General features: G+C 37.9%; 1 protein-coding gene across 3 annotated transcripts; it reads right to left on the reverse strand.

Moving 5' to 3' along the window:
- Nucleotides 1-459: 459 nt before the first annotated feature.
- Nucleotides 460-23088, reverse strand: CEP76 (centrosomal protein 76). Of its 3 annotated transcripts, XM_044426443.1 has the most exons (12): nt 22888-23087; nt 20945-21100; nt 19916-19997; nt 18860-19084; nt 17156-17341; nt 16361-16458; nt 14205-14333; nt 7670-7861; nt 6913-7079; nt 4591-4924; nt 2428-2645; nt 460-1830 (listed from the first exon to the last, which is right to left on the reverse strand). In XM_044426443.1, the coding sequence occupies exons 1-12, from the start codon at nt 22948-22950 to the stop codon at nt 1692-1694; spliced, it is 1989 nt and encodes a 662-aa protein (XP_044282378.1). In that variant the 5' UTR covers nt 22951-23087; the 3' UTR covers nt 460-1691. The 3 variants fall into 3 exon arrangements, with proteins under 3 accessions (XP_044282378.1, XP_044282379.1, XP_044282380.1); XM_044426444.1 differs by lacking the exon at nt 7670-7861 and having other exon boundaries at nt 22888-23088; XM_044426445.1 differs by lacking the exon at nt 18860-19084.
- Between the last annotated feature and the right edge of the window lie 229 nt (nt 23089-23317).

The raw sequence follows: 23317 nt of genomic DNA on the forward strand, positions 1-23317 counted from the left end.
TTCTACTGCAGTTCCAACCTTGGCAAGCCTCTTCCACATACTTCATCCTGTGCTGGTTCCCGCCTATTACTAGTCCAACATCATTGAAAATATGAACCTACCCATCTCTTAAACAGCTCCTGAAGCACTTCTTCAGAGGCAAGGCTGGTAGGAACCAGTGATACGGCCTGTTTAGGCATGGCACCCCAACTCTGGAAAGCTTCTCCCCAGAGGCTTCTTTGGTCAAAGATGGATTCTTGTTGCCTTTTTTTTTTTTTTAAAGATACCAGGCCTTTTAGATACCAGGTTTGATGCATTCTCATATCATACTGTTTCATTATATGGAAAAATGAATGATATATATCTTAAAACTGGTTTGATATTCATGCTAATATTTTTAGTTGCTCTGGGAGGTCATCTCCTAGAAAGTGCTTCAATATGCATATATTTTTAATAACAGAAAAAAACTGCAAACAAACCAGGCCATGCAATATTTGAGTAGAGTTTGCAACCTATAATAGAATATTACTTCCAAAAAGGAAATTTGTTTTGCAATGAAGGAAATGGGGCAAAACAAGCTATCAAGATGCACCCTCAAAGGGTGTTTACTATGCATGTTGCTCTAACATCCAGACTTTAAAACTGAAAAAAGAAAACCATTGCAAGAAGCAGACTCAAGCCGGTGGTGTTAATTGGTTTCACAGCTTTGTTGTAATTTTAAAGTAATATTGAATACAAGCAACAGCCTGCTTTAGAATAGTCTCCGTTCCAGTTCCTCAGTTAGCAGTTAGTCTAACTGAGCTAGGTTATTCCGCAGAACAGAAACAGCTCTCTTAAGAGTACAATCCTGTGGGATGTCCATAACCTTCTGCTGTTTATAAGCATCCTGTGGAGGGCTCTCATTCTTTAAAGCACTTGAATGTAGTTGCAGCTGTTCAGGGTAGTGTTTCAGAGTAAGAGGAAAGGAGGCTGGGACATCACCAGGATATCTTGGTCGTGTCAGTCTTCTCCTCCCCACACACCTCTCTCTTCTCTTTTTGGCTGCTCTCATAACCTCAGAGAAACAGCTGACACAATTATTTTTATATTGACTGAGTGACGTGGGAGGGTCTGAACAATTTTTCAACCAAAAAATAGGGAATCCAAAAAATCCTAAGACTACCTCAGTGCTGTCTAGTGGCCATAGGAGGGTACTGTTATTTATATTTTATAGCTTTTTCCAACTAAAACATTTTAAAAAAATATGGCGTACTTTTTTCAACTTTACTTTAAAAGCCTGAATATATGAAATACAGAGGATTGGACAGGAATTCTGGAAGCATTTTATTTTAATGAATGTATCTTTTATCACAACAAAAATAGATTTTACTTGTAATAAATTATTTTCACTTTATAAAAATATATTTGGTCATGATACTTTATGGCTAATCACATAACCAAAACCTGAACATTATTGCAGGAGGTAGCCTTTAACAAAGGTTACCATTATATACTAGAGTATTGTTTTAGTACTGTCCACTCAAACAACACTACAGTTTATAAGCCAGTCATCCAAAACAGATTTGAAATCTGTTTCACTAAAATCAATTGCATTTCCTTCTAAGTAAATATATTCAGGACCAAGCCTTTAATCAGTTATATGTATCTGTTCTGTCCTCAGTAGGACTGTTGCGCAAGCACACCAGGTTTTAGATAAAAGTGCAAATGATTCATTATAGTACACAACGGTATTTGCAAGCAATCATAATCCAAACAGCACATGCTGATTCAGGATATGTGAATACTCTGACACGAACTGCAAACCGCACTTGGTCCCCTCTACAGCACACTATTTCTTCACAGAAAGGAGACCTATTTGAGGAAACAGAAACATGAATAACTGCTGCCACACTTGTTATACTTATTTTTAAAATAATGATAGCCACTGCAAAAATGGTCTACCATTAAATTTATTTCCTCATACCATAAGTTTCCTATGCTAATTAATAACTTAGCAAGCTATTAATATGAATGAAGCCATACTGAGCATTTTGTCATACTAATTGACTGACAGCTGACTGATTGCCTAAAAATTAGCAACAGCCCAGGAATGAATTTAAATATAGAACTAGAAACAAAAGCAATAAGGAGTGCATAGCCAACATCCTTCAGTTATACACATAAAAACGAACAATTCTATTCTTCAGATCAGAAGTATTAAATGGAGTCTCAAACATTAATGGAAAGGTAACTGAATGATCAAATTACTTCTTTCATTTCTGCCTGCCCAACTTACTTGCTATGCCAACTTATTTTCTCTTGCAAATCATTAATATCTTTTTTCTGTTTTGCTAATATTCATCTTATCAATCTTTCCTCACAGAATTACATACAAATGTTTGTATCTGATATTTCTGTTGTATGTAATAATACACAATTTTTCAAAAGGTGAGATAGAATAAGTTTTACCGAAGACACGCAGCAAATGCTCTCCTTGCATTTTTGTACACAAAATGGATAGGAAATCCTTTGAATGTATGGCCATCTGGTACTGCTCTCCTGATGGCATCTTGAAACTCTTCATTTCCTGAAGAAATGTTTGTGGTACGTTCAAGTTCATAAGCTGCCAAGGCTGGTGACAAGAGGTAAGATAATTGGTCGTCCCAGACTGTTGCAAGACCAAGGTCCTGTATGTTGAATCACATAAACAGAGAATAGAGGATAATTAGGAACCTCTATTTATCACAAAATTTTCATCTTTAATCAAACTTCCACTACAGCATATCAGAATATCATTGCCTAAAATAACTTGAATAGAGAGGGAATGAGGAAAAAAATCAATGGGAAATTGTTTTTAACCGTATTATTCATTTCTATTATCACTCCATAGCTGGAACTGTCTGGATGGTTTACAACAATTCTTATGCTACACAAATAAGCTTCTACCATTTCAAACCAGCATTACACCTCTGAAATGTCAAAGTCTGCTAAAATCTTCTAACCAAAAGCTAGCTTTTCATATAAGCAGGGCTAGTTTATGTGAAAGACACAGTTACCCACCTTCAATCCAAGGGTTGCTTTACCTCATGGTTTTCCAGTGTACTGCTTGCATCCACTACAAGACAGTAAGTGTCCAACTAGGCACTATAATGAATATTTGACTTACTAAAAAAACTCTTCTTGAAAAAGAAGAGCCAGAATAGATTATCTCTTGCTTTTGAATGTGGTTCCTCAGGAAATAATATGCTTTCCTTTATTATATACAGTGAAGATGGGCAGTCCTATTCAGCAATAATCTAACATAAATTACATTGTGCTACTGTAAGTTATCTCTGACACAATACCAATAGCAGTTGCTACCATGATGGGTCTCTCAGGAAACCCATCATACAGCAAGCACTACTGGTGCTATGCCAAATGTAGCTTATGCTAACACCGAGAGGTTTTTTGTTATTCAAATTCTCATGGTTGAGATTATTTAGAATGATGGGAATACATTTAAGTGCACCGGGAAGTTTCTGATGACTAGAGGGCAATCGAACATAATATTGTGAACATTTTCAGATGTATACTTCATTGATTTGTAGGGAAAAGGTAGTGTTTAGATGTTCCTCCCTGACCCTCATTCTCCAAATTCAGTCTTGTGGCTCTTGAATATTCGACTGAGCATTTTCCATTAACATCAATTAGCTGGAGCTATGGTCATTCATGGGGATCTCTCCCTGTTATATTCCTGTGCAGAGTTGTTGATTAGAATTTATCCTAGTTGTTAGTATTAAACACTAAAGGAATTAACTATGAATCTGATTTACTCTTAGCAACACAAGAAAATTACTTGATAAATTCCATCAAACTGACCTAGTTAATCAACATGCTGTAACATGATAATCTAATATAGTTTGAATCCAACCTACTGTGCATCCAACACTTCTTTTATTCATACAATTTTAAATATTAGAAAGCGTGGATAGAACTTGAAGATTTCAAAGAGGGTAATTCACATAAATACTAGAACTAATATCTTAAAAAGTCTTAGTAGAAAAATTAAAGGCAGACAACAAAGACAGGCATAGTCCGAAAGCCACAAAAAATGCTTAGGATAAATTCAGATAAAATCTTAAATCAAGTTTCATGAAAGTGCCCTATGCTTTCTTCTCCCTTGCAACTGCCCCCCACCCCCGCAAAAAAAAAAAAAAAAAATCTTTTCCAGACATCATTCAACTCTATACAATCACTTTGGGGACAGAAGAAACAAATACACTTGTGGATGACCAAGGCTAGATACATAGCATACAAATTCTGAAAAGAATGAATGGGAACCAAACTTCAAATAAATCTATGCTATGTCTTAATATAAACAGTAAAAGGGACGACTGAAAGCTAAGCAGGAAAAAAGTTGCTTTCAGTACTAGCGGTAACTGAGGTGTAGATAGTGGTTCTGCATTTGCTCTGGGTGCTGTAAGTCCTGACAACACACAGGCCAGCTTTAAACATTCTAGTTAGAATATCCTGGAGATCAAAAGAAGGATGTATGTAGCTTACCACGTCTTTAGAGTAACTTTTTGACAACTTGAAACTCTTTAAATATATAAACAAGTCTCAACTTGCACACAAACATACAGTGCCATGTACCTTCCTGTGTTCCATCACTAATATTCTAAGCTGCAGCTCTAAGTCATTGCTTGCTGCTGCAGCATCTATTGTGGAAGCACAGAGAGGAGGAAAAGGTGGGAGCACTGTTGTGGCCCCTGGAGAACACACAGATTTGATTGCTTCTCCACTCATCGGTTTCCATCTGGATTCATCATGCAAGTCAAAGACACAGACTTCTACTGCATCAGAAGGCTGGCAGTTTGCAAAAAACTTTTGATGATTGAAGACACATCCAATTGTTCGGTAAGGATACAATGGCTTGGGCTGTTCAACAACTGGAGGGTCATCAAGTTTAACAGGATTATGGATATACCTGAAAGTTAACAAACTGTTTTAGGAAATGACTTAACATTTTAGTTTAAATTAAGGCCAAAAAATAAACACCTCCTATATACTTTTTACTCTACACTGACATTGGAATGGCACAAATGCTGCTGACTGCTCAACTATATTTAAGAAGCTGAGGATGAGCCTCAGGAATGCACATTCCCACGCCCTCTGAAAGCATGAATCTCACACACCCAAGCCTACTAGTTAAATGCACATGACCAAGAACAACATTTGAGTTAATTCTCACTATAATGTAATACTGCAACAGGGCAGGATTTAAACATTTTGTCTTCACTGATGTGGTCCTTATGCCACAATACATTTTCATTCCAAAGCAACATATTTGCTGTTTCAAAACAAATTGTTTAACTTTCCCTAAAAATGACAATGGAGCATTGTATTGATTGCAGAAGAGAGTAAAGGTTGAGAGAACGATACAGGTTTTGTATGTGCTACATAGCTTTTATTACTGTAATACTCCTTATTGAGCTATTTGCCAAGTTGACAGTGTCAGAAAAGGAGGTACTTTTATTGGGTGGGTTCACACATAACAACAAACCACAGTGGAAATCACATGGGTGTGACTTTTAGTTATGTCTGAACCAACATCGGGTGAAGCACAATACATTTGGTTGCCATGAAACCACATGGAGAAACAACGGCTTGTTATAGTTTCCATGCTTCACCACAGCTTATTTTGCAGTCTGTACCCGCATGACAATGTTTCCATGCTGTTTCCATGTTTCTGCCATAGAGTTTGGCAGTAAAAGCAGCTGCAGCTGACACTTCTGCCTGCATTTGTTGCTGTCCAACTCTGCCTGGCAAGTGGCAGCAGCATGATTAGCTGCTCTGCTCTCCTTTTCATCCCTATAAGCGGCCAGCCACGGTGATAAGATTTCTCCAGCAACAGGGCACTGTGCCACCTCCAGCAGCAGCGGCCATGGGGGCTGGCCATACCTAGCACTCCTCTCTGGTCACTGTACTGCAGCAGTGCATTTGCACAAGACAGAGAAGCCCTGGTTTCCTCCCAGGAAAGCTGCTCTCCTTGCAAAGAGCACATCGACAAGACATAGCCAACAGGGAGTTTTCCAAAGAGCCCATGTCTCCTGCTCTGTCGTCTCCTCTGCTTCCCTCTTGTCCCCAGCAATCCTTGGGATGCTCAGCCAGTTCTACTGTTCCCTACCCTCCTCCACAGCTGATGGGATATGTGTCACCATTTGGAAGGAAGACGGAAAAGCATGGAAAGCAGACATGCATAGAAATCAATGCCCATCTGAACCCTGTAAACAAGGTAAGAATGTCGTGTGGCTACTATGTGGTATAGTTTAGCATTATGTATGAAAACATCCACTCTCTTTTCTGCAACACTCCCTCATCATATTCTGAAGAAGGAATGGATTAACAGTCTTGCAATTGTGACATAATTGCCCATGACTGCTGCTGTCAATGTACAAATGGTAGAGATCTGACTACTGGGAACACCTGTGATGAGTTGGACTAGTAACCTTGGGAAAATAAACTGTAATTGGTTTCTGTAAATCCTTTGAGTGTTGTTAGGATGTTGCCAAGCACTTGCTCACCGAGTACAAAATATTGACAAGGTTGCACCATACTTGCCATTTTAGTGGAATCCTTCATTCAGACTGACAGTCACATCTTATACCACATATGTGGCCCTTTAGATATTGGTGGATGGCAACTCTCTGACCATTGGCTATACTGGATGCAGCTGATGAGGGTTGCAGTCCAACAACATCTGAAAGGTTACAGGTTTCTCACTTATTTAGGCAACCATAACTCCTGAAATTAATATTTAAAGATAAATCATGCTAAATAAAGCAAAAATACATAATTGTATATTCTTTAATTAGAAATTAAGAAGGGTTAATAGTATTTTGGTATGTAATGTGAATTCACACTATGAGTCTGCTTTGAATTTGCTAAATTTTATTGTAAAATCTGTTTACTTACCTATGCCCTGTTAAACTCTCCCAGAAAGTGATTATTCCATCAATTCCACAAGTCATTACCCATGTGTGAGGAACACCTTTAGCTTTTGTTCCTACACACACAAAAGCGTCCAGCCCAAATCCCAGTAGAAGACTGCACAAAAGATTAGCATGATCTTCACAGTCACCCTGAACAGGGGATACATTAAATATATAACATAAATTCAGACAGCAAAAAGTAAGGTATCTCATTTAAAATTCATGGCATCTAATAAAATTTAGTCAGTAATGGCAACAACCCCCAATTCATAGATTTTTAAAAAAAGCACAAGGACTAGATGCTTTAAGTTCATAACCCAAATCTTACCAAATAATATAAACATTATTGAATATATAGTTGGAATGTGCTATTTGAGAATTCTGGAGATCTGTAATTGTAGGAGTTATCTCTTAGAAGGCAAACGGATCACAGCTTTATACACTAGGACTTCTGTAGACCACTGTATACTAGAACTTATTCCTGTTCTTACCTTTTACTATTAGAGAATGCTTGTGTTAATTAGAATCTACTTGAGCAACACTTTGAAAAGTACAATCTATAGTTTAAACAAGCTGCATAAAAGACTTTCAAACAGTGGTCGTTGGATCAATTGCCCTTTATACGTGTTGAAATGCATGATTTCTGGATAGAAGCCAATTCTTTTAAAATCACTTTAAACCAATCTGAATGCCAGTTAACATATTCTTCTAAGTAATAACATGTCTTAGTAAGCTAATACCTTGTTTCGACACAGAAATGCTAAAAGGGTACACCACTGTTCTTGTTTACTGTTTCCTCCACCAATGACAGGGGCTCTTTCATAACCAAGCACACTGACAAATCTTGCAGCTTGCCTGGGTGTGTCCAGAAGCCGGCCTGCACGAAGTGGCCTTACATATGAGCAAACTGGTCTGTTTATTCCATTTTCATCCTGAATATGAAATACATATGCAGACTAAGTTAAACAAACTAACAGAAAGCAACATTTTTTAAATTCTGTTGTTGCAGCAGTTATCTGTATCAGAAGCGGGTTTCTCTACCATAGCTCCTCTGGAATCTTTTAAAATTCATGCTAGCACTGAAAAAGCAAGAAACTTCATGATGTGCAAATCTACAACAGTTTGAACAATATCAGTTTTTATACTCACAGTCGTATTCCATAGGACTTTAAAGCTAAATGCCAAAAACTGTCCTTTCAGAAGGCAGTGACAATAGATTACAGTGCCCTACTTAGCTCCATATCACTGTAACTGCTAAGAAAAATAGCAAGGAATGTTTTGTTTGTCTTAAAAGATCTAAAGGCAAGAGCTGTCACCTTGTTCAAAGCCCTGCTCATGCCCAATTATTTTTCACTGAAATATCACACATTCTAGCTTTATTTTTTGTGTATCAAAATTAACTTTATTGTCAAAGTTGAAGAATTCAAAAAAAAAAATTATCTGAATAGACTTGAATACATCAGTTTCAATACAAATGCATGCATATGCTGTATGTGCATATAATATATATGAAAAAGCTAAGAATTGTATAAGATTTTATAAAAGCACTTCCAAAGAAGTATTAATTTGCAAATGCCATCTATAAACATCCTGCTTAAATGCTGAAGGTGTTGTAAGGTGTTCAATCTTTTTATAAGCAGTAAGCATTTATACAATATTGTAATATCAATATTGTAATATCATCTTATAGCTGTCCAAAAGGGCTTGGGCAATCCATTTATACTGACCCTGTGTTAATTTCAAAGAAGCAGGAAGGTAATTTATGAGGACATGTGTATCAGTAAATATTAATGAGTATTCCAATACAAAATTTATTCATACTATAACCTCACAAAGGAGAAACTATTGGGCATTGCCAAAATGAAATTAAAAGAGCCCCTAGCTGTTTAACAGCTCCAGAAATTAGCCAACTTAGGCAAATCTTTATTAAACTGATGATGCTGCATCCAAGAGACATGGACCAAACGTTTTTGCTGAATAAGGTTTCTTTCTTTCTTTATTAGATATGTTTGAAGACCATCCATTAGCATCACACTCTCTAAGATATAATCTGAGATCCATAGATACTTTAGATATGTGGAGTCATTATAACGTAACAGGCTCAATAAGTGCTTTCAATAAGGAAGGAGACTCTCAAGTTGTAAAAGCAGCAGGGCCAAATCTAGATTTTAACAAATGCCGCAATGCATGCATTGCCATTCAACTATAGCAGACAAGTTGTATTTGGCACAACTTGTCAAAAACTTATAATTGGCACCCACTAGATGATTCAAGGTTAAAAAAAAACAACTTGTAACAAAAATGTTATCGTACCATTTATAAATCTGGATTTCCCCAGATTTAGGATCTGGGAAATAGATCAAACTGTAAGTGACACTGTATTCCACAGATGCCTAAAATCCATAGCTGTGGGAGGAGCTCTTATTCGTTTTTATGTGCCAAGAACCTACTACCATCAATTTAGAACCAGGATCAAGACAAGAAGATTTCAAAACAGGCAAAGGTGGAAAATCAGATCTATTGTGGGGCAGAAGGAGGGCACAATTCAGTACAGGTCAACAAATAGGCCTGATAATATAAAGCAAGTCAAACTACCTTCTTTACTTAGAAGTTATATCCTTTTTAAGGATTTTATGGTAGGACAGAACTCAAAAACGACAAAATGAAACATTGTATTTTTGAAAATATTTGAAAAAGAACTCCCCTATGTAACATAAACAATCCAAAGTAAGGTATTCAGTTTACAACTGTTCACTTTTAGCCTATTTGAAATATGTCACTGGGAATAACTATTCCCAAATAACAGAGTAATCCTGTGGCCCCTAATCTTCATCATCATCATCAGGGGACACAGGATACTTCAAATACCCAGATCTGCAGAAAGAAACAGATCTGAGACCTGAGAATCTTCACTCTGGATCACCCGCCCCCCGGCCCGGCCTTCCTGCTTTTGTAGTTGGAACAGGAAGAACTACACTAATTGCTTCTCTGAGGTTGGGAACTTGACCTAGGAAAGGGGCTAAAAAGAGAGTTCAGTAGGCAAAAATAGGAGGAGACTGCAAAAGCCAGGTTGTGATGCATTCTTTGTCTTCCTTCCCTCCCACTCCAAAGTTACTTAGCTAACCAGCTGGAAACAGCCTTTAGCAAAAATGCAGAATGGGAGGAGTAGGAAGCAAAGATTGCCTCCACTCCTCCTCCCATTCTACATAGGATGCCCATATGCTTCTCACTTCAGAGGCTCTCAGACATCTCAACTGGATCGCATCCTAATAACATCTTGGCACTACTGGAATTCCCAGTTGGCTACACTATGTGATACAGTATTCCCAGTAAGCATCAATTCAGATTTTGATTAATTTAATAACCAGATAAATTGTCCAAAATATTAATCCATTGCATCAGAGCTGAATTATATACCTGGAATTTCAGGTTAAATAATAAAAGACCATCAGCATAAAGATTAATTTTAAATTCTAAACTATAATACACAAAGAGCACTGTATTAGCACAACCCAGTGATTCCAAACAAAGAATCACTGCCTGTTTTAGAGGAGGAGTGGTGCCTTCTGCTTTTAAAAACAGTGGTTATTGCACCATTCCTTAAGAAAGCTATCCTGGACCCAGCCAATGTGAATAACGTCTGACCAATTGCCAACATTCCTTTTATGGGCAAGGTGATCAAGCAGGTTGTGGCCGGGCAGCTCAAGGTTCTGCTGGAGAAAACCGATTATCTAGACCCATTTCATTTGGGCTTTAGGCCTGGTTTCGGAATAGAAGCTGCCTTGGGTGCCCTGTGGGATGACCTTAGCCAAGTGAGAGACAGGAAGAGCACAACCCTGTTGATTCTCCTGGACCTCTCAGTGGCTTTCAATACCATCAACCATAGTATCCTTCTGGAGAGGTTGGCCAGGTTGGGAGTTGGGGGCACGCTTTGTTGTGGTTCTACTCCTACCTGGCTGTCTCCAGACTAATCCTCTGTGCAATGGCCTTTGCTGTGTATTTCTGCGGGGCTCTATTTTATCCCCCATGCTTTTTACCATCTACATGAAACTGCTGGGGGAAATCATCCAGAGGTTTGGGCTGAAGTACACTGATGACATTCAGCTCTACCTCTGGTTTTCATCATCTCCAGGTAAATCAGTGACAGTTCTGAACCAATATCTGAGCTCAGAAATGGGCTGGATGTTGGCCAATAAGCTGAAGCTCAATCTAGGTAAGACAGAGGTACTGTTGGTGGGGAATCCATCTGTTCAACTGGGGAATTTTTGATCTATTCTGGACAGGGTTGTGCTCTCCCAAAGGATATGGTTTGCAACCTTGGAATATTCCTGGATCCCAAATTGTCACTTGTAGCCCAGGTGGACTTGGTTTCCAGGAGTGTTTTTCATCAGGTCTGGCTGATTCATCAGTAGCCCCCTACTTGGACAAATGAAGCCTTGCCACAGTTATCCATGTTCCAGTAACCTCCTGCTTGGATTACTGTAATGTGCTCTACATGGGGCTGCCTCTGAAAACGGTCTGGATCTTGCAACTTGTCCAAAATTGGACAGCACTCCTGCTGACTAGAGCCAGCACATGCGAGCCTATCATGCAAGTTACATTGGTTGCCAGTTGCCATTCAGGCCCAATTCAAAATGCTCACAATAACATATAAAGCCCTAAACTGTTTGGGGCCAGGTTATCTGAGGGAGTGGTTTGATTTGTGTTCTATTCTTGGGGGTTAAAAATTTAGTATTTATTAATTCTATTTTTCCAATTTTGTTTTTATCTAACTTTGTTAATTTATTCACAGATTTTATTTTTATTATTATTGGTCTTTCTAGTTGAACCTTATATTGTGCTTGTATTATTTTATGTTGTTGGATTTTAATATGTTGTAAGCCACGCAGAGAGCTTATGGCTAGTGGGGCAGCATATAAATTGAATAAATAAATCCTTCCCTTTAATAGCTGAAATACATTTCAATATTTTTGCTGTTTAAGACAATGTCCTAGAATCTTACTGGAACATTTACAATCTGCTTGTCATAAACAAATGGAGACAGCAATCCTATGACCACTTGACAGAGTCTAGTAGGTCATAGATAATTTCAGGTTCCCAGAGCTAAGGTCAGAACAGAGCTCCCACCTCAGATAGGAGAATCCGTGCCTAGTCTCCTCCACAGCCAGCATGGGAAGAACCATATGGGCTGCCCCCTGAGATTGTGAAATGACCCTGAGAGGAAGAGTAAAAGGAGCATTCCAGGGAGGGGAGAAAACTGGGACACCAAGATAATGTAGTTATCTTGATAGTGCACCAGCCTCTTTGCTTCTTCCTCTGAAGTGCTTCAGCTAGACAGCCAAAATCAACCATCTAGCTGAAATGCTGAGTGAGAGGTGGACATCTTCCTACTTTGCACTGAAAACTTGTAAATCTCTGTGTTCAAGGGTTTATGAGCATTGAGGGAATGCTAATTCCACATGCTCTGGAAGAGTATTATTCAACTCATGTTTAATGTTCTTCAACTCCAGATAAAGTTGTACAGTTGGGAAAATGGCAAAGTGGGTCATAAGATGTATTATGTAAACTGTAAATATTTTAATCAATATATCTATTCAGAAATTTGTTGCATTTTAAAAAATATTATGGGATAGAGCCTTGTATAAAAGCTTTACTGGCCTCCCACTCAGTGATGCAAGAGTCACTAGTACCCTCATTAATTTTAAAATGTTCAAATAACTTAGCAGAACTCTGATTTTTTAAAAACTTCATCATCATGAAGAGAAACAGTAAAGAGGGATGGGCATGGCAAATCTAAAAACTGCAATTTCAAGCAGACTGGGTCATGGTTTGAGACTATATTTCTATATTTGATGTAGCACAAATATAGAAACCAAGCAATCTATTCAAAAGCAGTTATGATTGGGAAGTGAAAAATTGGGCATGATAAAAAACATTCTCAAGAATCATTCGACATCTGAAGGGTAAACCTCACTACTGTCAGCCTCTTGGAAGCAGGCATACTGTCCAGCAAGACATTTAAAATGTCATTAGGAGATCTGCATTCTAGTCCCCCCTCAGCAATGAAGCCCACTATGTGACTTGGGGCCAGTCACTGACTCTCTGCCTAGCCTACTTCACAGGGATGGTTATAAGCACAGAGAAAACAGAGAGAAGGAGAATTATGTAACACAACTTTAGGTTTCTTGCAGGGAAAATGACAGTATGCAACTGTAGAAAGTAAATAAATAAAAATAAAACTATCTGGAAAAATCAGTATTGGACCAATACATATTAATTATTTTATCATTATTTATCAATATATTTTCCAATCTGAATTAAGTAGTGACAAGCAGGATCAATCATCCACTGAAGTGAAAATATAGTCACACATGGATTAAAATAGTAATCCCTTTAAACAGTGCTGAATTATCTGCTTTATAAACCTTCCCAACCCAATCTTTTCTCAACAAATGTTCATCTGCAACTATCAGATCAGCTTGTAAAAAGGCTACATCAGCATTAAGATTATTTAACTTAAAGATAACTCATTACTGCTTAAATTACCAATCTTTGGTATTTCATATAGTCCTATTAAACATGGAAAAATAAATGTATAGCCTGCCCCTCTACAAATATGTTACTTTAATATTTAAAATCAAAACATTCTAATATTTTATATTATATAACATATAAATCATAGATATAATACATTTTTAGTTCCCAAATTTTTAAGAAAACAAACTAGTTTTCATTACACTACAACTTACAGAACCCCTGGATATAGAAGACTCAAAACACAAATAAAAATCAAATATTCCACATAGTACCAACATTTCCCACCAAGAACCTCTAAAATACTGAACTCATTCACAATAACTACTGTTATTAACATTCCCTTACCCCAGAATCAGGTCTTCCCTTCCAAAGTATATTTTCTATTTTACCAAATTCTATTATACAAAAGGAACCATATTATTTCTATTTCTACTGTGCATTATTCTCAGCATTCTCAAATTCTCTTTGAGGTCATGATTTGAGGACTTAGCCAGTTCAAAATGTGCATATTGAGATCATGGTCAGTTTCTATAAATTAACAGGAAACAGGGAAAAAGTGTTGAAAAGAGTTAGGGTAGAACTAAAACCAAACAGCCTGACAAGACACAGATCTAAACATTTTAATCCCCTTCAATGAATATAATATGGAGTTGTACAGAAAACCAGTATATTTGTGCTTGTTGCTTCTTACTCACAAATTCTATCTATGGTAACATTTTAAAAATGGAATTTACAAACCTGTGCAAAAATTTTCACCAGTCTTGTGTTGTGAGAAGTCCGGATTTGCAGATATTCTCTCCACCACTGCTTAGCATACACAAGAAATAAACGTTCTTTTTCTGCTGTTTTCTGGTGTTCTAAAGTAAACTGCATTTTTAAAAAGCAACAAATGAGCATGTGTGGTGCTATATTTGTCATACTTTTTAGCTGATTGTCCATCAAACTGTATTTGCTAAGCTAAACTTGGTTAAACACAAAAATTCTGCTACGCCAAAGTCTTAATATTCAATGTTGCAGGTTTTATTGCATTTCTGATTCAACTTTCATCTACTGAGGCTAAGCTGTACCTGCATCATACAGAAAAAGCTTCCTTTATTACTAAGACACAACTGTGCCTGAATAAAGTTGTGCCACAAGAATGCTCACATCATGACACACAAACTTGATGTGCCACAACTAAAATAAGAATAGAGAACAGAGAGCATTGTACCATGTCAATCTGGCATTGCTAATAGTATGTTACTTCAGGTCACTAAGCACGTTCAGATGAGTGAATAGTGCGTGTTGTTCACTGTCATCTTTCTGAATCCGTGGCCTGCAACTTCCTAACAAGTTGCACTTGTGATTCCAGAAGCTTAGAGGAATTTGAAAAGGGCCCTGCTAGAACAGATCAAGGCCTATCTAGTCTGGTTCCAGGCATGCTTCAGTGTACCTAGAAAGCGCTCTTTAGATCCTGGTTCTTATTTTCCAGTACAGACCGTGCACAGAATTTGTTGTTCCATTGGCTTTGACTAAAATTTGTGTGCCCTGGAATTCTTTTTTTCCTCTTAACAAAATATCCAGCTATGTACAAGCCAAATCCTTGCACAGAAGCAACAACCTGCAGCAATCTCCCGGGACATTTTTTTTTTTTTTACAAAATCAAGACAAATTGATTTCAAGAACTCTGAACATAAGCTATGTGACTTATGTTGTAACCATCAAGAGCACTAGAAGAGAGAAAATGATAATGGAGGTTAACACTGTCCCAAGGCAGGTTGCAACACACATCCAGATCATAGTTCACTGTGTACATTATATGACTACTCTTCACATGATTACTGAGAACCATGGCAGCAGCTTTCTCCAACAAAGAGATCGATCCTCTCCTTGTAGATCTTGACTAACATGTCAGTAAAAACTCTACTACTCACTAAACATATGAGCAGCTCTTCCTACATAGCAACACCAGGGTGCCAAAAAGAACAGAAACAAAGTAGACTTGAAGAAATAATCTCAGGTTATTCAAGCAAATAAGGGATGCTACAGTAGTAATATACATACTCACTGTTTTAATGCACTGTTTTATTATTGTTTTAATGAAGTTTATTGCTCTACAACATTCCGTCCCGACCTGTAAATGTTTTGCCCCAGATTTCCATCAGCCCTAGCCAGCAATGTTAAGTTGTATCCTGACTCAGCTGCAAGGGGCCAAGGTATCAGCTGCTCTAGACTTTGCTGATACAATAACTTTTAGGCACCAAGTAATTTCAGCAATTTCCTACAGTAAGTAGACTCAAGTGTGGACAAGAGTGCCCTCTTGTGTCTTGATTGTCAGAATAAGTACAAGTGGAACAATTAAAAATCAATTGCTTCCCACAAAACGATACACATTATCCCAGATGTATTCCTTCAGAATGGAGTGCATTAACTAACAACAGCGGCTTAGTGTTGTTCCTTCCCATCTAAATGATGTTATTAGCCAAGACTAAAAACAGTATTAATGGGGGACAAAATGAGATGAACGGTACGATAATACAGATGAAAACCGGCATACTTTTTTGTGAAAGAGGTGAAGAAATATTGATGGACAGTATAAGGTCAATCACAATGCAGTAACACCAACTCTCACAGGAGGAGGCATTTTAGGAAGAAAAAATGTGAATTAATCTCTATTCCAAGAATGCATGAAGTTTGATCTGATCATTCCCCAAACCAAACATGTCCATGCATGAACCACAGAAATACCTTATTACAGGTTTCATATTCCATGTAACATGTCATCAGTCTTGAATAATTTGGGCAAATGGTGGTATTTCATGTCCTACTGTTTAGAGTGATATTCAGTCTAAACTGTAATACTACTAATGATATTTAACATAACACATAAAGTACATATGGAAATTAGGACTTACTTGTGTATTAACTATATCCTGAGAAAGTGGCTTATTTAGTTTTGGGTACATTTCAAGTTTGATGTTAAGTACTCCAACAGAAACCTTTGATTCAGTACCTTTGGACCAAAATATAGGGCTTGATAAGAAAATAAGTAGATATTTCAATAGATCAGGTATTCGACAAACCCACAGAAGATTATGTCTATATATTACTTATATATAACCAAGTTTAGGAGACAAAGGATATTCTCCAGTGCTGGCCATAAGCCAGTGAAATAGAAATAGTAAAATGGATTTGCCCTCTCCCCTACAAGGCCCTGTGCCCCCATCTGTTTCAGAGGTAGGGGAATCCTCTGGAGTAGATATGGAGCATATGTCAGTAGGATAACAGCAAGAGGAACTCATGTTGCCCAAGTGAAAGTCTGATTGGGTAACACTTGATTTAATCCATATAATCTTCCTTTATAGCCTGTAACCCACTTTATCAAGCAACAGTTTAAACTGTATTGGGTCAATATGTGAACTACTAGAAATTAATGAAAGGGGGTGGGGAGGGAGACAGAAAGAGATACTCCACAAGTCAAGAGTGAAGGTTCCTTTATTATGAAGACTGTAGATTTGAAAGAAAGAACAAGGGAGAATTTTAAAAATTATTCTCGGGTGTAATTCTGTTCCCATTTGCATGAGCAAAGTTTATAAACAAAATGCTTTGGGAATCTACTTCCATAAAGGAAATGTTCATGTTTATGGTTTCCATCTCTTTTTTGAACCATCATCTTTTTTTCTTCTATTAAAAATAGTTTTTAAACTTACCTACACCCAGAAGTTCAACAGCAACATTTGTTATCCTGTTCTCTGCACTAAGGACAGACCGCCACTCTAAAAAATAGGATGCTACTAATGTGATCTCACCAGATGTATCTGTTTTGATCAACACAATATGTACAGGATCACATATTGATAACATAGTAGTTGCATCCACCATTTTACTTCCGTCACCTGATGATACATCAAAAATGAGAAAGAAATTCCAGTTAAAAACATTTTGGAAGCATATTGTCATTACACATATGTAGAGATTGTATTATAGATCCTAAAGAGTGTTCACAGTTGCTTATTATGAAAAAGGGAATTACCATGACACATTGAAACAACAATGCCAACTGATCAGAACTAGCAAATGTTCAGAAAAAGCACCTTTGTAGAGTAGTAATTTGGAACAGAAACAACAGAGCAGAAGGGTCAGTCACTGCATTCATTCTTGTCTTTCCTGCACTCAGAATCACTACTTCCAAAGGTTGTGCTTCATGGGGGGGAAAAGGGGGTGCTTTGCTACAGACATTTCCTTGTGGATAGCAACTGCAATGAGATTCAGGATGCTGCAGCAGCATCTGTTAGTAGGCTGCAAGGTCTTAGAACAAGCTGAGAAGCCAGATATCTTTGGATGGTTCTCCATAAAGTTTCTAGCAGCACATCCTGCATGTGTGAATTTCAGATTATGGTCTTTCAGATAATTGAACTACTGAATGAACTCCTGTTCAGCTATAAATATTTACTTTGGACAGCATTTTTCAAACATAGTGAAAATAAGTCCACTTGAAAAACTTGCTGCAAAATCCTATACATGACTACTTAGAATTAAGTCTTATTGAGTTGTGTGGCTTGCTTCAAAGTGAGTATCAGGTTGCAGTTTCAAGATGCCAGACAAAGCTTTTAAAGCACCATTACCATGTCTCATTCACAAAACATTAAAGGAGATTCTGACAACCTTTTCTTTAATATGAATTCTTCCTGTACTTTCTCACTATTTCAATTTTTTTCTTTTCCTTCAGAAAACCCATTAAGACAAAAAAGATGGAATCAATGCACAAAGAACTCCAACTAATAGTGGTAGAAGCCTTGCATACAGAAGTATCCTCATTCTTTCTGAGCCTTTCACTCAGCTGTTGCTTCTGCAGCCGAGCACAAAGGATCCATACAGATTTCTGCATATATACAGCCACCTGCTAAATGTTTAAGTATCTGCAGATTCGGCATCAGAGTTAGGCGACAGCTAAAACATGGGTGCAGAAAATATTGTTTTTAATCCATTTTAAAGATAAAAGAGCTATAAACAAAGATGAAGTCTATAAAATACTAGACTTAGCATTATAAGGTGAGGGTATAGAATCCATGTGTTTCCATCACAGTAAGAGGAAAAAAAAGAGACTCTCAGATCTGTCAGGTGTCTTGTCATGTTGCAAGCCTCAGGAAGTTTTGAACTCCCGCACACAAAATTTTGGCATCATTTCCCTCTAAGCCAAGTGTTGCACATTTGTGAAGTAACTGACAACAAAGGAAAACTGGTGAATTGTGACAGCAGGTGGAGCTTGCATAGTAATGAGAATCCACTACATTGCAGTTTTGGCAGACATACTATCAAAAGTACAAAACAACTGTGTTTTGAACATTCCTAAATACCAATTTGATACTCGCTTTTACCATTAACATTCTTACCTAAGGTATCTATATACTTACCTAAAGTATCTTTATATACTTCAAGTAGAAAGCCATCACTGAAATCTGGTTCACAAGCACAGGGAACAGGTTTAGAGCGGAAACGTTGGTTTCGAAAATATAAGCAGAGTGTAAAGGTAGAACAAATTTGACCAGGTAAAGCCTCTGGTTCCTGCAGATGTTCCAGAAAAGCTTTTCCACCCAAAACCTGAAGGTAAAGATACCTTCGTGTTGGATTTATATTTGCTGCAAAGTGTAGCAATAAATAGGAAAGAGTTACAAAGAGTCTGAAGCAAATTAATTTAGGGCAAAGCCTAGCTGCTAGATGCTGTCTGGGTGGCCATAGGAGGAGTAGGAATATCAGCTCTGACCTCAGAAATATACTCTAATGGTGAATGTCCCTCCACTCTTGCAGCTGACACAATTCTTTCCACACTGGTTGTAAGATTATGGGGAGGCATTGTACCAGGGAGGGGAAGACTGAGGATCCCCCAGTATATGATGACTTTTGGCAATACCTCTCCTTGTGAGCAGGCACAAAAGATTTAGCCAAATTTGATGGTTTGAGTCTTTTGCAGAAGTATGAAAGTAGCCTTCACCTCTGGGCTCTTTCTGCCCTCAACAGCATGCCCATATCCCTCTGAGTTTGCAGGTTTACAGGTATCCATCCTGCTAGTAACTAGTCTCATATGGAGAAAAGAATTCCATTTCAAAATATTTTGAAAGGACTGATTCATGATTGTGCTTTAAAATGTTTACCTCATGTTCATTGCAAACATGTATAAGTCTTTTCCTATTAAATCCTTGCAACACACAATATGTTTACATGTGATAAGAGTTATTTATTGCAAATGAATTATAAGATCATCAGTTGGAACCAACTTCACTAAGGATACACATCACATCTGTACGCCACATCATTGTTCACAGAAGAACACCCAAGAGAGAAAAGTAGGATGAGGACACCTCACAGAACAAATGTTATATTAATCCCACAGAATTTATTACTTAATTTCCAAACATTTATAAAAGAGCTCAAAGCAACAAGTTGAATACTAAAGATAATATACAACATACTTTTTTTCAACACTGCCGGATGTCTGTCAACAAAATGTGATGAGGGCTTTGGAGTTGAAGTCATTTCTCTGTCATTCATATCCTAGGATTACATTAAGGTATAATTAAAAGAAATTAATCTAATCAGAATCTCTTTAAATTATTCTGTGTGCATGCATGCAGTGAAGTGGTGTGGGTTGTACCCAAGAAAACACATTCTATCCTGCCCACATGACACAAGCCCTAAGACACAACAGGATGAGTAGATTGCAAAGAAAAATATGGCCATTTAGGTAATACTTATCTATAACAAATACAGTATATAGCTTAAACATACAAACTTGTAGTATTTATTTATTGTCACATCACTCAATAGCCAAGGGTTATCTCAAAATGCAGAGTACTCCCTTGGGTAGTGCAATATGCATACATATAGCATGCCATAACCAGAGCATAAAGTGTGCTCATCCTGAGACCAGAAAGATATGCCTGCCTTCGGCATGACTGGTCAACTGGGGGTTATATACTGGCAATGCAGCACTGTGGTTGGTTGCTGGAATATGCTGCACCAATAACTCCATCATTCCCAGGTGGGCCTAGCAGACGGGAGTGGTTATTTGGAAGCTGGTTTTTTCCCTCCCATTGAACTCAATGGTAGAGAATTTAGAGAAAGCCTTGGCCAGATATAACTTTAGTGCTCAATGAGTGTGTGTTTTTGGAACTGAGTTTCGTTGCCATGCAAGTTTCCATCTTTTTTGGACTGTCTGTTGGCACCCCAGCTATGGAGGAAGTCTTACAGGTGGTGACCAGGAGAGGGTGCATTCCATCAAGGGTAGAACAATCCTGCCTCATCCTTATCTTCTCCAGTCAGTACCTCTTCAAGTTAGGATGTCACTGTTATTCATTTTAGTACAGAAATCTAACACAAGGTACATCTTTTTAAATAATTTTGCATCACAGTAATATGAATAAAAATGCCTTTGTATACTTACACTAGTCAGTAAGTATTTCGCATCATTTCAGATCACTATTTCTTGAAATTATACTCACAGGTACAAAGTTAAGTTCCTTAATAACATCATCAATGATTCCTCGACGCATCAGGGCTTTCATTAGATCTTCTTCAGATAATTGCTTATGTTGAGGTTCCAGTTCTTCACGTATAGTCTCAGAAAGAACTTCTCGGATCCTACTGTGGACATCCATCTATATAGAAATGTTTTTGTTAAAGTGTGAGATACTTGTATGTCTTGAATGATCTCTTCCAACCTTGAATTAGATTCCAAATAAGAGAAACATTTTTAATACCCTTATGAACATACCCTCAGTAAAAGCATAACATGCCTTAAATGGAAAATGTACCTGAATCAGTAATGAACTATCTTTATAACATTTGGGCTTCAGTCCTACACATACTGACTTGCTGGAAATACATTTCATTGCAATCAGCTGGCATTACTTCCAAATGACATCACACAAGACTATACTGCCAATAATATATTATTATTATTATTAGAACATTTCTATGCTGCCCCTTGCCGAAGCCTCGGGGCGGCTTACAAACACAATAAAATACAATAAAATACAAAAATAACAATAAAAATTAAAATTAACAATATAAAATAAATAAAAAATATAAAAGAAGTCGCCCTTCTTTTATAGGATCCCAGTCATCACTTCAAACACTTTAAGCAGGGGTGAGCAATTTGGTGCTGCTGAAGGCTGCACTCCCCCATGTGAGCAAGTGGTTGGGAACACACACTGTCAAAGCTAAGAATGTATAGACCCAGAGCAAAGCATACATTTTTCTGCCTTCTCTCTCTCTCTCTCTCTCTCTCTCTCTCTCTCTCTCTCACTCACTCACTCATTCATTCTTCCCCATGCATAATTCTCTCCTATACTCAACCCTACTCCTTGTATTCACACTGCCTCCCCAACCCATGATCTTGAAACCTCCAAGAAGCAATCTTGTCTGAATTAGGATTTCTGAAGGTTAAAGCCTCTTGGTCCCTGTACTGGTAATAGCAGCATGGACAGTGATTCTTTCTCTGCCACATAGCTAAAGACTAATGAGGGAAGTAGGCAGAACTCTCATGGGCTGCTCAGCTGAACTCTTAAACAACAATTTTGAAGTTATAGCTTCCAGCTCAGTAAAAGTGAGATGCTTTAAACACACTATTCACAATAGTACACCTACAATACAGCAGAAATCAGCAAGACATAAATGTATCTGTTTGCAATTAGAAATAGATGTTTACCACTATAGTTTCTAAATGACCTACAATTATAGTAGTGTTCCAATCAAGTACCTGTCTAGCTTCTTTTGCCTTGATAGTTTGATTTTCAAGTATGAAAAGTAAAAAATCAATACAAACACACACAGTACTTGATTCTAGAAATAAACATAAAATCACAACTGAATGGCAAAAATACTTTTTATAGGATGCCTGAAATATTATTTGCAAAACGCTTGACAAGAGCATCAGTTACAGAATTGTTTCTTATGCTTCCTTAGAAACGTTCCTTAAATGTTGAAGATGTTTCTTAAATCTCTTCCAATGGGACTTGCTTTTAGTTCATTTAATAAGTTTCAGCCTCCTGGGAAAAAAGTATGCTTAAGACTAAGAGGGTACCTTCCAGACAGAAACAGTTCCTCAAAATATTATCCTTTTAAGGAGGCTGTTCTTTGTTACAGTCAACAGTTAAACAACCTAGAAGAAAATCATTTCCAGTTTATCTAACCGTTGTTTCAGTCAAGAAATCAAGTCTATGTTTAGGCATGTCTCACTAAACAAAGTCTTTTCACCATTAAAAAACAGGCAAAAGAAAATAATTACCGCTACGTGCCTCAGGTTTGCAGCACCAGCACTACTCTCCAGAACTTAACTACCGATCCCTTCGTTCCATTAAAGGCCACAAATAACACAGAGAAACACTGATACAGGGCTTCTGTGTTATATAGGATCTGGCTTTATATCACGAACAGCCCTCACCTTGCTTAACTGCTGGCGAATGATATGCTTCAGTTCCGAGGCTTTCTCCGGAGACAAAGCCATGCTCGCCAGAGGCAGCAGCAGCTACTACTCTGCGTAGGGAGCGCGGGAAGCAGCGGGGCGCTCAGACGGCGCGGAGCCCCTTGAGAAGCGAGCGACTGCACCATGGGAGGCCGGGAGGACGATCCCGACGGGAGCCTCCCGCTTCTTCGCCCGCCTATACCCTGCTTCGCCCCTTGCAGAACACCCATTGGCTCCGTCTTGAGCCAACCAGCAACTGCCTCCCCACCCACTTCCTCGCGGCGGCCTCCACTCGCGAAAGCCTTGAAAACGGCAAAGGCTGCCTAAGCAGTCGCCTGATGGGAGATAACGGTGTCACTCCCTCACGCCTAATCCCACTGCACTCCACCAAATAGCCCAACCTACATCC

The sequence above is a fragment of the Varanus komodoensis genome, unplaced genomic scaffold (assembly GCF_004798865.1).
Source record: "Varanus komodoensis strain SLA01 unplaced genomic scaffold, ASM479886v1 scaffold17, whole genome shotgun sequence".
In the NCBI taxonomy this organism is placed as follows: Eukaryota; Metazoa; Chordata; class Lepidosauria; order Squamata; family Varanidae; genus Varanus; species Varanus komodoensis.

Bases quoted from the DNA above. Each gene is read 5' to 3' on its own strand.
- CEP76 (XM_044426443.1), bottom strand. From the start codon at position 22,950: ATGGCTTTGTCTCCGGAGAAAGCCTCGGAACTGAAGCATATCATTCGC. The intron at 19,085-19,915 runs GTATGTTGTATA...TACACTTTGCAG, and splicing joins TCCGGCAGTGTTGAAAAAAA to CAAATATAAATCCAACACGA. The intron at 7,862-14,204 runs GTTTGTAAATTC...TTTCATATTCAG, and splicing joins TGGTGAAAATTTTTGCACAG to GATGAAAATGGAATAAACAG.